Here is a 14,125-nt window from a genome sequence, read left to right on the forward strand (position 1 = left end):
CACAACCTCCTGGGGCCTGGATATAGCAATAGCTCCCTAAATGATATTCCCTCTTCCATCTTCTTTCCCCTCAGCACAAAAGTGAAAGTGCTTCTTTTCAAATCACAAATCAGATCATGTCACTCTGCTCAGAACCTTCCAGTGGCTTCCCATCTGACTCAGCACACCCATATGACTCAACACACAAGGAGTTCTTCTCCTTCCAGTTACACTGAGCATTTTTGTTGGTTGCTGGCTGTACTCACAATGCTTTCTCCTTATATCCACACGGTTCACTCCCTCACTTCCTTTAAGCATAAATCAAATCCCTTATCTAGGTATTGATAAGCCAAGAACAGACTCCTCCAAAGTGAGCAGTGAGGTCATGACCACCCTAGTTTAAATTTTACCAATCCATAAAGCCTCATCCTACTTCCCTGTTTTATTTTTTTCCTCTTAGCATTTATCATCTTCTAATAAATTAAATAACTTAGATATAGCCAGGCGTGGGGGATCATGCCTGTAATCGCAGCACTTTGGGGGGCTGAGGTGGGCAGATCACCTGAGGTCAGGAGTTCGAAACCAACCTGGCCAACGTGGTGAAGCCTTGTCTCTACTAAAAGTACAAAAATTAGCTGGGCGTGGTGGCGTGCGCCTGTAGTCCTAGCTACTCAGGAGGCTGAAGCGGGAGAATCGCTCGAACCTGGGAGGCAGAGGTTGCACTAAGCTGAGATGGTGCCATTGCACTCCAGCCTGGGCAACAGAGTGAGACTCCGTCTCAAAAAAATAATTAATTAATTTTTAAAAATAACTTAGACAAAGCTGGGTGTGGTGGCATGTGCCTGTAATCCCAGCTACTGGGGAGGCTGAGGCAGGAGAATCACTTGAACCTGGGAGGAGGAGGTTGCAGTGAGCAGAGATCGTGCCACTGCACTCCAGCCTGCGTGACAAAGTGAGATTCTGTCTCCAAATAAATAAATAAATAAACTTAGATGAAATTTTTCAAGTGCCTACCTCGTCGCCCCAAACACACATACGCTAGAATATAAATTCCATGAGGAAAGGGATTTTTATTGGTTTTGTTCACAGCTGTTTTCCTAGCACCTAGAACAGTGTCTGGCACATAGTGGACATTCAAAAAACATGTGTTAAATGAAAGGATGAATGGTTAAGTAAATCACGTGGAAGATGATGAAAAATTAAGCAATCAGAAAAAAAGTGTCAACATAGAAACAGGACATAATGTAAACATCAGAATCCCTGTGCTATGATTCTGGTTTTTGTGGCTCTGGTTACATTGTTTTTTTGTGTGTTTTTTTTTGCTTTCCCGTTTCTTAAACATTGGTGTTTCCAAGTTTCTCCTTGGTCCTCCTGTCATTTTTATCTACTCTTGTAGCTTCAAATACCATCTAGTTTATAGTTTATTTAGCATGTTGTCCAAGTGACCGTTTTGGGCCCAGGGCTCTACCTGTAGCTTTTCATCCACACTTCTCAGGTTGCTTCTTACACAGCACCATAGTAGTTACAATATGGTCTGGGGATAGTCGTCTCTTCATCAGTCTCCCCCTATAAAATGGAGGAGTCATAGTATAAGTTGCCTAGAACATATTAGTAAGGACTCAATAAATGTTTGAGTAGGATGAGCTGGGTGGCTCATGCCTGTAGTCCCTGCACTTTAGGAAGCCGAGGCGGGTGGATGGCTTGAGCCCAGGAGTTTGAGACCAGCCTGGGCAACATGGCGAAACTCAATCTCTATAAAAAATACAAAAAAATTAGCTGGACTCCCAGCTACTTGGTGGCTGAGGTGGAAAGATCGCTTGAGCCCTGGAGGTGGAGGCTGCAGTGAGCCGAGATCGCACCACTGCGCTCCAGCCTGGGCGACAGAGTGAGATCCTGTCTCAATAAATAAATAAATAAATAATCAGTTGAGTGCATACTGTGTGCCAACTACCTTTAAGAACTTTACATATGATCCCAGCAGCCCTAAAAGGTAAGCATATCTATCTCCATTACACAGATTAACTGAGGAAAAACTATGTTTATAATGAACAGTGACCAAAAAGTATGCAAACGTTAAATTAGGTGTTAAAGTGGTGGGATTGTAGGTGGTTTCTTTTTTTCTTTCAAAAATTTCTTTAGTATTGTAGTTAGGCTGTGTGTATGCATGTGTATGTGTGTATGAGTGCGTTCGTGTGTGACCAAAACAGTAACCGGCAAACACAGCAACAGGAAATTGTAGGGCAGGGTCTGGGAAAAGGGGAGGAACCCAAGGTACTAACAAGCCCAGACCGGACTCCCCCGAAGTGAGCAGGCAGCAAAGGCTGAGAGTGCCAGCTGCCTGGGCACTGACGGACCCCACCCACGGAAACGATGCCTTAGGAGGACGCTAACCCGGGCCACTTACCGACGACCTGCGCAGGCGTGGCTTGAGGAAACGCCCGCTGCGGGCGGAGCTACCCGAAAAGCTCCGGTCGGGGGCGGGAACAGGATCGGCCCGCGGGCTGGCGTCGATAGGCTGCCGCAGAGACAGGGCGGGCTCTGCCAAGGGACGCGCCTCGCCGGGGGGCGGTGCCTGCGACTGAGCCTCTACGAGAGGGAAGGAACGCTGCTCCGATCTCCGCGTCGCGTCGCGTAGATTTGCGACGCCGTCGACCCCAGAGGCGGGGCCGGAAGCGCTACGGTTTGACTCCCGAGTCTCTCTGTTCCCGAAGGGGCGGCCGTCTTTATCCCGACCCGCTCCGCCTCCTCTCCTTCTTCCCCAGTACCCGGAGGCCGAAGCCCCCCAGCCAGGGCGGGGCGGCGCAGCCGGAGCTCCCGGACCCGGAAGAAGCGCCATCTCCCGCCTCCACCATGGAGCCCACCGCACCGTCCCTCACCGAGGAGGACCTCACTGAAGTGAAGAAGGACGTGAGTAACGTAGCTGTGCCCAGGGCGGGCGGGGGCGGGCTGCAGCCCAGCGGGAGAGGAAAGCGGAAGCCTGGAGTCGGAGGACAAGGAGGATCCTCCAGGTCGGAGGAGCGGAAAATCCTAGCACAGGAGGACTGTGGCGAGCCCTACATCCGAGGGACCTTGGTGGCAATGATCCTCCAGTGATCTGTCAATCCAGGTTTTACATCGCTAAACGCAGAGCTTGGGCTTTGTTGCCCAGTGGAGTTTTGATTCTTGCCCACTCCTCACCCATCTCTTCATGCTTTTCCCCCAACTGGGTTCTTGGAGATGCTTCGTTAGGGACCGGCGGCTCAGATTCATCCTTGAGTCAGGCTGCCTAGGCTGCTCACTCAGCCTAGAGCGAAGGCTGTAACCAGGTGAAGGATCCCAAGCAGTGGACCAAAAATGTGAAGCTCTTTTGCATAGGGGGCTTGAGGAAGCTCAACAGCTGAAAGCACAACCTGGAATTCCCCTAGTAAGCAGACGCCCACATATTTAAATTGGGGTTGGGGGAGTGAATACACGTAGCTGAGAATTAATGTACAGGTAAACGTCGAAAATATGCAGTAGCTAAATTATGCTCTTCTCGGATGGTGCAGAACCACATAAACCTTCATATTGTAACGAATGGCTTTGTTGAGATATGACATTCTTTTTCCTTTGCGTTTACTGGTTTTGCCAGATGAGACCTGTATGAGTATCACTAAAATACTTTATCTGAAGTCAAATGAAAAACAGAAACTCAACATGAAACGTGTTCTTCTTGAACACTGCAGTACTTTTACAAAGTCATTTTGATGAACTGGACAGGATGGCAACTTTTTAAATGTTCATCCACTTCAAATCCCTTCCTCTTCCCTGTAAGGTTTATTACACTTTACTCACAATTGGTGTGACTCACCAGCAGAAGGAAACTGGATATGACTGGGAGTTGTGCTTAGTTTCCTCATTCAACAGAGATTTATGGAGCACTTGCTATATGGAAAGCACTGGCCTTGGGTCTGGAAGGATACACAAAAATGAAGATCAGTTTCCTGCTTTACATTCTAGTTGAGATAAGAATGGAACATAAATAACTACTGTAGAGTAAATGTTGTCTTATTCATGGTGAGTGCCAGTAAAACCTTGAACTTCCAAGACTAGGCCTCCTGTGTTCCAGATGCTGTGTCACACAGTTTACAGTGTTGCCACTTAACCTTCACAACCTCTAAAGAAGATAATTGCCATTCCCATTTTACAGCTAATAAAACAGGAACTGAGAAATTACAAGTGGAAGGAAATAAGGTCTGTATACAAGTACAGATGTGAAGAGTGGCTTCCAGGTCTTTGTTTTTCTCTGTCAATTCATTGATGTTATCTTCAGGATTTCATTTTACGCCTATATCAGAAATACATAACCTTGAGGAAACCATGGATGGGTTTCAAAAGGTCTATGAAAAAAACTATGTGCGTGCTTTTTTCTTAGAGATTTTTTTCATATTTTCAAAATGTCTTCTGATCTTAGAAAGTTTTAAAATTATCCACATATGGCCGGGCGTGGTGGCTCACGCCTGTAATCCCAGCACTTTGGGAGGCCAAGGCGGGCGGATCACGAGGTCAGGAGATCGAGACCATCCTGGCTAACACGGTGAAACCCCGTCTCTACTAAAAATACAAAAAATTAGCCGGGCGAGGTGGCGGGCGCCTGTAGTCCCAGCTACGCGGGAGGCTGAGGCAGGAGAATGGCGTGAACCCCGGGGGGCGGAGCCTGCAGTGAGCCGAGATTGCGCCACTGCACTCCAGCCTGGGTGAAAGAGCGAGACTCCGTCTCAAAAAAAAAAAAAAAAAAAAAATTATCCACATATTTGGACTTCTCTCTCCGCTCTAGGTCCTTATTTCCAAATGTCTACTGGAATTCTACTTTTATATCCTACAGATTGCTCACCTTGTCAAAAAATTGAACCTTTATCCTTTTCCCAAAGTTGCTTGCTGTTGCTGCCGTATTGCCTTTCTTGATGAATGGTGTGCTACCACCCTTTGTCTTGGGACCTCCCACTTCTTTAGTGTCTCCCCCTCCTCCTATCTAGTTATTTGCCTCATTGTGTTGGTTGGATTTAGTACAGTTTAATAAATATGGATTACATGCTACTGTGAGGCTGATACTGTGGTTGGCTCTAACAGTTCAAAAATTAAAAATGAAAACACAATCCTAACTTGAAAAGAGCTCAATTTCTTGAGGGGGATTGTTTTAAATCACAGAATAAGTGCAGTGAGTTTTGCATTCATCTGAAACATTAACTACTTGGTGCCCTGGTAAGTGCAGGATATACAGTGTTGGCTAAAACATACCTCGTAGCTGCCTGCTTCAAACAGAGATGTTACAGTTTAAAACAAATAGATTTGTTTTCATTATGGCAATTACTATGAAGGAATCAAACAGTGCTAAGACAATAATAGGCGAAATCGACTTGAGATAGGATGGTCAGGAGAGGTTACATTTAAACCGATTCCTGAAAGATTTGACAGAACTGAGGGAAGAGCATTCTGGGAGAATAGAACTTGTCAAGGACCTAAAACAGGCAAGACCCTGGTGACTTGGGGAAATCGGAGGAAGGCAGAGGGTCATCTGAAGTGCAGTTAGGAAGGTGGGCGAGAGCCATTTTCATGAAGAGCTTTTTAGTAAAGTATTTGGGTTTTTTTCCCCCCAAGTATAGTAGGGACTTGTTGAAGAATTGTATTGTTTAAAGATCCCGCTGCCTTTTTCACGGACTGAGGAGAACAAGAATAAGAACAGGGAAGCCAGTGAGCAGGCTCTTGGAATCTGTAGAGATGAATGAGGATGGTGATTTGGATCAGGGTGAAGGCAGTGGAGATGGATGGAGCAGGAGAATTCCAGATGCAATTTTTGAAATAGAAATGATATGACCTTGTGATGGATTGAACGTGGGAGTTGAGGAAGAGGATGTAATTAGATTAGTACATGGAAATGTCAAATCAGCAATTACATCTGCAAAGTCAAAGATCAGAAGAGAGATCTGAGCTAGAAATGTAAGTGTGGCATTGAATGATTTTACCTAGAAAGCTGTGAGCTAGAAGAGAAAAATGATTTAAAACCCTTTAAAGAGAAGAGTTTTAAAAAGTGAATTGTTAGCTTGAAAGTAGGGTAACAACAACAACAAAAAAATGATTGAAAAGTTGTATCCACAGAGATGGGAAGAAAACCAGGAGAGTGTGATATTCATGTAACAATTTTCCTGTTTCAGGGAGGGAGTAGTCAACTGTGTTTATGCAGCTGAAAAATAAAATGAAGACTGAAAAGATTTGGCAGTAAGGGGGTCATTGGTGACTTCGAGAAGAATACTGGGGCAGGATGGAAATATCTGGGAATGAAATGGGAGATGAGGTGAAAGAAGTGGAATCCTGGTGTATAGAAAGGTGAAGTGTATACACAAGGTGCTACAAGGACAGAGGAGGGGGTGCCTAACTCATTCTGGGGAGTTAGGTAAACCTTTCCAAAGAAGATGACCACTGACCTAAATCTTAAAAGACGAATAGGGGCTTTAGGGTCTGATAAAAGAAAAGAAGACAAAAAATACATAAGGAAATGTAGAGAGACAGATAGTTTTAGGTAGAGCATAAATTTTCAGGACAAAGGTAGTGATAGGTTAAGCTGGAGAGGTACGTAGGAACCATATTATCAATGAACCTTGTCTTCCATGATTAGTTATTATTGAGTACTTACTGTGTACAGAGACTGTGCGTGACCTTCATATATAGTATTCCCATTTAGTCCTCCTTGATGTCCTGTGAGTTAAGTTTTTAATCCTTATTTTATCAATAACATACCTGAAGCTTGGAGTGGTGAAGTAACTTGGGCCAGCTCTCACAAGGGTGAGTACTAGATTCAAGATTTGAACTGAGGTGGGTCCAACTTTAGAGCCATGCTCTTAACTTCTCTACTATTCTGCCACGTAAAGGAACTTTATCCTTTAAGACAGGGCAGAACATTGTTTTTAAATTTTTTTTTTAATTAACAAAATTTCAATATTAGAATTTGTTGGGCACAGTGGCCCACACCTATAATCCCAACAACTCAGGAGGATAAGGTGGGAGGATCACTTAAGGCCAGGAGTTCAAGACCAGCCTAGGTAATGTAGCAAAGATCCCTTCTCCACAAAAAAAAAAAAATTAAAAATTAGCCGGGCATGGTGGCTCACACCTGTAGTCCTAGCTCCTCAAGAGGCTGAGACTGGGATCACTTGAGTCTAGGGATTCCAGGCTTCAGTGAGCTATGATCAAGCCACTGCACTCCAGCCTAGGCGACAGAGTGAGATCCTTAAAAAAAATTTTAGTAAAATTCATATAATACTCCAGATTTCCATTTTCTCTTGAATAAGAAATGAGGAGGGGGAAGGAAGTAGTAAATGCAGCTAGGTTTCTATTGTTAATAGTCCATGCCAGATATGATAAGGACGAGGTCCTGGACATAGTTATTTGCTCACTCTGTGCTTTTCCAGTATTTGACCTATAATCTTTTTTTTCTGGGCCCTATCACATTGTTTTATAATTATTGCCTGTCATATGTATTCCCAGCTAGACCATGAGCCTTTTGCATGTAGGATTCAAATCTTGTTCATCTTTGTATACTCACTGCTCAGCACTTGGCATATTAGGAATTTAGATTTGTAAAATACTTGTAATGTGAATAAACAAGTAAATGTGGAACTTCGTAGACCAAGAACCACAGGAACCCTTCACCTAGCCTACTTTCCTGCCATCATATACTAGGGTACTTGAAGACGTTCCATTACCTTTGTCATTATTACTAACATATATTGATCACTTCCTATGTACAAAGCACTTTTCTAAGCACTTTGCATATCTTTATTCCTCATGTAACAGTCAGCTGAGGAAACAAGCACAGAGGAGTTAATTACTTGCCCAAGATCATATATCTAGTAAATAGAGGAGCTAAAATACAGTCACCGGTATCAAATTATTAATGCCATTTATTGAAAGCAACATGGATTTTCTACTAATTAAGCTCTCAGGCACTTCTCAAGTCTAGGTTTGCTTTTTTGTGGTGTCCTTTTTCTTTATTTCTTTCATTTTTCCAACACTCACTATTCCCCACACATCTTTCCATCTCCCTTCCACCAAGACTGATTCACTGAGTTAGAGTGTAGTCTTTCCAGCTGACCCCAAAGACAGATACATTATGGGCTCTTTCAGTTTAGGGTTTTGTTTTTTGTTTTTAACAGTTTTACTCTAAGGAAATGGAGTATAATAACAAACATGAGAAAGTTACAGACTGTGAGACCTCTCACTAAGTTATTGGTCCTGACTAATTCTGCATTCCTTGCTAACTGATAGCTAAAATGTACAGTAGTCTTTGCCCTCATCTTTACTCCCGAAGATAGCCCTCAACAGACCTCCCTGTTTCCAAGGACCCAGGCCCTCTAGATTCAGCTGGTCCCTGCTCACAACAGCCTGGTCTTGCTTTTTAGGTTTGAAGGTGAGATCAAAGCAGTGAGGAATGTCTAGGACCTACTTGTGTCTACTTGGACCTTCATCTTAATTAGCATGCATTTTAGAAGGCCTGAGCCTCCTGACTTTAGAACATTGTCTCACACCAGTTAAGACTGCCAACTGGGCCGGGCGCGGTGGCTCAAGCCTGTAATCCCAGCACTTTGGGAGGCCGAGGCGGGCGGATCACGAGGTCAGGAGATCGAGACCATCCTGGCTAACACGGTGAAACCCCGTCTCTACTAAAAATACAAAAAAATTAGCCAGGCGTGTTGGCGGGCGCCTGTAGTCCCAGCTACTCCGGAGGCTGAGGCAGGAGAATGGCATGAACCCAGGAGGCGGGGCTTGCAGTGAGCCGAGATCGCGCCACTGCACTCTAGCCTGGGGGACAGAGCAAGACTCCGTCTCAAAAAAAAAAAAAAATGCCAACTGATAGTCACGTATGTGATTTTCTTAGGTGTTACAAAATAACATTGAACCATATTTTATGTCTTTTAGGCCTTAGAAAATTTACGTGTATACCTGTGTGAGAAAATCATAGCTGAGAGACATTTTGATCATCTACGTGCAAAAAAAATACTCAGTAGAGAAGACACTGAAGAAATTTCTTGTCGAACATCAAGTAGAAAAAGGGCTGGAAAATTGTTAGACTACTTACAGGAAAACCCAAAAGGTCTAGACACCCTTGTTGAATCTATTCGGCGAGAAAAAACACAGAACTTCCTGATACAGAAGATTACAGATGAAGTGCTGAAACTTAGAAATATAAAACTAGAACATCTGAAAGGTAAGATATCTTAATTATCTAAGAGCTGATTTAAATGTAATAATGCTTTTAAAAAATGCAGAGCAGGCCAGGTGCCTGCACTTTAGGAGGCCGAGGCAGGAGGATTGCTTGAGGTCAGGAGTTTGAGACCAGCCTGGGCAACATAGCGAGACTTTGTCTCTATAAAAAATTAAAAAATTAGCCAGGCATGATGGTGCATACCTGTGTTTCCAGCTGCTCAGGAGGCTGAGGTGGGAGGATCACTTAAGCCTGGGACATTGAGGCTATAGTGAACCATGATTGTGCTACTGCACTCCAGTCTGGGCAACAGAGCAAGACCCTGTCTCAAAAAAGCAAAACAAAAAAAGCAGAAACGATCATTTTGCTTTCAAAAAGTTTGAACTTCAAAATTATATTCAATTTGCACTGATTTTACATTATATGGCACTATTACATTGAAAAAGTGGAATATCTCTCAATATCCTGTATTCGTATTCATTTAATACATTTGTAGAAAACTATTATGAAATCCCTGCATACATAAGGATTTGTTTCTAAAGTCAGTAGAATGTAAAATTAATCTATTCAAGAGTAAGCTCTGAAAATACTGTACATCACACATAAAGAACAGTATTTAGGCAAAGTATTTCAAAAGTCCAACTCTGCTAGTTTTTCTTGTGATCACCAGTTAATCACAAGATGAAGTAATTGGCATATGTTTATAGGAATCACATTGCATAAAATATTCATGACTTTAAACTAGTCTGGCAAGATGTGAAGGCATGGAAACAGATTAAGAGAGTAGCAGATTCACCTGTCCCATTTCACTGTCACTCCAGAATATACACTCACTGATTGGAATATTGTGTGGAATTGCCTACACAATTTAAATCCCCAACCCCCTCCTGCCTCTGTTCCTCACTGTCTCTCTCCAGAGCACATAAATGTGCATATGATGTTCTACAGCTCTTCTAGGCATTAGGGATACAGAAAAGAATAATTTAGGGCTCTGCCCTTAAGGAACTCATAGTCTATAAGTGTCCCCTTGCTGGGACACATTACAAGTTTTCCCTTTTGAGCCATATCTAAGAAGGTAGTTTGTATAGCATGGAATAGACGTGCTGACTGTATTGTGAGGTTGAAAAACTAGTGGAAGAAGTGACATGTAAGTGTCCTTTATAGACTATGCAGGTTTTACCTAAAAATTGTCAACTCGGGGTTTCTGTGCCTGTAGGTTGAATATTTGCCAAGCCTAACAGAAGGGTAAATTGTGTTTATTCTTTCAATCCTCTGGATAATGGTTAACTATACCCTTTGGGTATCATTCAATTCTTTGATGGTATCTAAGTTGTTTTCTGCAGTAGCAATACCTGAGACTGGGTAACTTTTAAAGAAAAGAAATGTATTCATTTCTTACAGTTCTGGAGGCTGCTTAAGTCCGAGACCATGGCGCCAGCATCTGGCAAGGGTCGTCCATGGTGGAAGGGCAGAAGATGGAAGAGCAAGGGAGGGCAAGAGTGTGAAAGGGAAGAAGAAGGAGTCGAACTCCCAAAATAACTAACCCATTCCCGTGATAATGGCATTAGTCCAGGGCAGAGCCCTCATGACGCTGTTGCCTCCCAAAGGCCTCAGCTCCTAACACTGCTGCAGTGGCAACCAAGTTTCCAACATGTGAACTTTTGGCGGATACATTCCTACCATAGCTGATGGGAACAACCACTGTCATTTGAGTAAACCATGAGATTGAGAAACAGGACATTATGTATCGAATTGTAGTTCTCACTTTCCCACAAAGTAGTCCTGGAATGCTTGACATGACTTAACTGTCCTGTGCCTTTTCTTTTCTCTCTTTTTTTTTTTTTGAGACGGAGTCTTGCTCTTGTCACCCAGGCTGGAGTGCAATGGCATGATCTCAGCTCACTGCAACATCTGCCTCCCAGGTTCAAGCGATTCTCCTACTTCAGCCTCCTGAGTAGCTGGGATTACAGGCACCTGTCACCACGCCTGGCTAATTTTTGTATTTTTCATAGAGACGGGGTTTCGCCGTGTTGGCCAGGCTGATCTCGAACTCCTGACAGCATGATCTGCCCACCTCGGCCTCCCAAAGTGCTGGGATTACAGGCGTGAGCCACCATGCCCCGCCCTTTTTTCTCATCTTTATAATAAGAGACTATCCTAGGTGACCTCTAAAATTCCTTTTAGTTCTAACATCCTATTATTCAAGAATTAGCCATTGCCATTGACCAACAGATAGAATTTTAGCATCTGCCCTGTTTACATTTTGTTTTTATTAGCTAATATTTTTTGTACCAGAATACTAAAGAGTATTTATTGTGAAAGCTATTTCTTATTTTATAAAAAATTTTAGGTGGTTAAGTTTATATGTACACTGTACCTTAAATGAGAATTACAGCATGTCGTTTAACTTCCATGAGACTATTTTGTTATATAGAAAATGCAAATAATAGTATACTTCATGGTGGTTGAGAAAAGCAAATTAGATGTGAAATAGATTATGACAAAAATTACAAGTTGCTATTTAAATTGTGATTGTGGGGTAACTAGCTTGTAATCTTTAACAAGTCACAAGATGGACAGTGACTCCATTTTTTTTAGTTACTTTTTCATTTACATCTGAATAATTTTATTGTAGGACTAAAATGTAGCAGCTGTGAACCTTTTCCAGATGGAGCCACTAACAACCTCTCCAGATCAAATTCAGATGAGAGTAATTTCTCTGAAAAACTGAGGGCATCCACTGTCATGTACCATCCAGAAGGAGAATCCAGCACGACGCCCTTTTTTTCTACTAATTCTTCTCTGAATTTGCCTGTTCTAGAAGTAGGCAGAACTGAAAATACCATCTTCTCTTCAACTACACTTCCCAGACCTGGGGACCCAGGGGCTCCTCCTTTGCCACCAGACCTACAGTTAGAAGAAGAAGGAACTTGTGGAAACTCTAGTGAGATGTTTCTTCCCTTAAGATCACGTACTGTTTCACGACAATGACACTTTATTGCCTTTTAATTTTTAATGATGACAAAAAAATGTTTTAAAGAATATGACTCTTTATAAAACGGCTGTAGTGATTTGTTTACATTTGATACATGTCTTTTAAAATGCAATGTAAGCATACTTTGTAAATAGGATTTTTAGAATTAAAAAAGCATACTTTTAGGATAGCTAACTGTAAATCATGTTGATCATGTACTTTTTAGTAATTTCTTTTTTTCCTTTTCTTTTTAAGGTCTTTAAGTATTTTTTTTAAATATTTTCTATTTTAAGACTGATTTTAATAGGGAATATACCTCTATTTATAGAGAATAGACCCTTACTGGGAAGAACGTTTTTTCCTCAGTGCATTTGTGCTAGAAATTTTCAGAGTCTAATAGTCTTTGCCGGTCATTCAGCAGCAAATTTTCAGCATTAAGCTGTTCCTGTTCAGTAATAAAACCAATCACTGATGGGAAAACTGCCAATATAGAAAAATAAAAATAAAAAATCTCTTTTCCACTCCATTGTCTTATAGGCACTTAAACAGCCTCTTTTTGATACTGGAGGAACACTTGATGGAGTGTGAGCCACCTAAGATCTCAGTTTGCCAAAATTCATTTCTAATTAACCTTACTAATTATACTACTTTGTTAGGATTTTCACATTCTTGGCTTAATCATTTTCATTCCTAAAGAAAAATATCTTGGCCTAAACCTGTTATTACATGTAATTTGATGAGGTATTTTTTCCTTTTTTTTTTTTTTTTTTTTTTTTTTTTTTGAGACAGAATCTTGCTCTATCACCCAGGCTGGAGTGCAGTGGCGCGTTCTGGGCTCACTGCAACTTCTGCCTCCCATGGTCACATGATCATCCCACCTCCCTCTCAAGTAATATAGCTGGGACTACAAGTGTGTGCCACCATGCCTCACTAATTTTTGTATTTTTTTTGTAGAGACGGGTTTTTGCCATGTTGGCCAGGCTGGTCTTGAACTCCTGGACTCAAGCAATCTACCCAGTGTGGCCTCCCAAAGTGCTGGGATTACAGACATGAGCCACCTCACCTAGCCTGATGAGATTTTTTAAAAATATTTTCTCTGTACTTTTCATTCTCTTTTAATGAGGACCAATGTACAGTTGAAATAACTAGAACGAATTATTTTTGGTGTGTGTGACAATTCTGTTTTTAATGCTATTTGAATAAGTGGGCCATTAGCCAGATTTGTCTTTTTGCTGTAAAACAAAATTTGACTAATTTTACATGTTTATAAATCTTATGTTCTCACTGTTTTTATTTAAATTACAATTTTATCTGTTTCCTGACATCTGTCTCCTATATATTTCTATTATTAATTGCAAAAATGTAGAAATGGAAATTTTGCTATTAACAATAAAATTTTTGTAAAGTAGTGCTATTTTGGAGTTCCAAATTTTCAATAGGAAGTATCTAAAACTTTTTTTAATACTTGCCAATATCTATAGAAAACATTAGGTTGTGAGATTGAGTTGCATTTCTGGATGGACTGATGAATTTATCCGTCATGAAGAAGATTGGCATATTAGCTTTAAAAATTTTTAAAGATTGGATTTTTTTTAGTATAAGCATTTTCTAAGGTTTATAGAGAAATGTTTCACCTCCAATGCATAGCAAAAATAGTGGTGTTAGAAAGATGGCCGGGCGCAGTGGCTCAAGCCTGTAATCCCAGCACTTTGGGAGGTCGAGGCAGGCGGATCACGAGGTCAGGAGATCGAGACACCATCCTGGCTAACACGGTGAAACCCCGTCTCTACTAAAAATACAAAAAAATTAGCCGGGCGTGTTGGCGGGCGCCTGTAGTCCCAGCTACTCGGGAGGCTGAGGCAGGAGAATGGCGTGAACCTGGGAGGCGGAGCTTGCAGTGAGCCGAGATCGCGCCACTGCACTCTAGCCTGGGGGACAGAGCAAGACTCTGTCTC

General features: G+C 42.0%; 2 protein-coding genes across 2 annotated transcripts; one reads left to right on the forward strand and one right to left on the reverse strand.

The window, feature by feature from the left end:
• Window positions 1–1,007: 1,007 nt before the first annotated feature.
• LOC116469829 (uncharacterized) lies at window positions 1,008–2,824 on the reverse strand. The gene is made up of 2 exons (XM_032155473.2): window positions 2,384–2,824; window positions 1,008–1,545 (listed from the first exon to the last, which is right to left on the reverse strand). The coding sequence occupies exons 1-2, from the start codon at window positions 2,813–2,815 to the stop codon at window positions 1,483–1,485; spliced, it is 495 nt and encodes a 164-aa protein (XP_032011364.1). The 5' UTR covers window positions 2,816–2,824; the 3' UTR covers window positions 1,008–1,482.
• BCL10 (BCL10 immune signaling adaptor) lies at window positions 2,582–14,055 on the forward strand. Its single transcript, XM_032155470.2, has 3 exons — window positions 2,582–2,886; window positions 8,911–9,199; window positions 11,832–14,055. Exons 1-3 carry the CDS (start codon window positions 2,830–2,832, stop codon window positions 12,185–12,187), a joined length of 702 nt encoding a protein of 233 aa, XP_032011361.1. The 5' UTR covers window positions 2,582–2,829; the 3' UTR covers window positions 12,188–14,055.
• Window positions 14,056–14,125: the final 70 nt, after the last annotated feature.

Source organism: Hylobates moloch, unplaced genomic scaffold (genome assembly GCF_009828535.3).
Source record: "Hylobates moloch isolate HMO894 unplaced genomic scaffold, HMol_V3 SCAFFOLD_5, whole genome shotgun sequence".
Classification (NCBI taxonomy): domain Eukaryota; kingdom Metazoa; phylum Chordata; class Mammalia; order Primates; family Hylobatidae; genus Hylobates; species Hylobates moloch.

Coding starts and splice junctions, on each gene's coding strand:
- LOC116469829 (XM_032155473.2), bottom strand. CDS start 2,815: ATGGCGCTTCTTCCGGGTCCGGGAGCTCCGGCTGCGCCGCCCCGCCCT. Junction 1,546..2,383: donor CACGCCTGCGCAGGTCGTCG/GTAAGTGGCCCG, acceptor TCCATTTTATAG/GGGGAGACTGATGAAGAGAC.
- BCL10 (XM_032155470.2), top strand. CDS start 2,830: ATGGAGCCCACCGCACCGTCCCTCACCGAGGAGGACCTCACTGAAGTG. Junction 2,887..8,910: donor TCACTGAAGTGAAGAAGGAC/GTGAGTAACGTA, acceptor TATGTCTTTTAG/GCCTTAGAAAATTTACGTGT. Junction 9,200..11,831: donor AAAACTAGAACATCTGAAAG/GTAAGATATCTT, acceptor ATTTTATTGTAG/GACTAAAATGTAGCAGCTGT.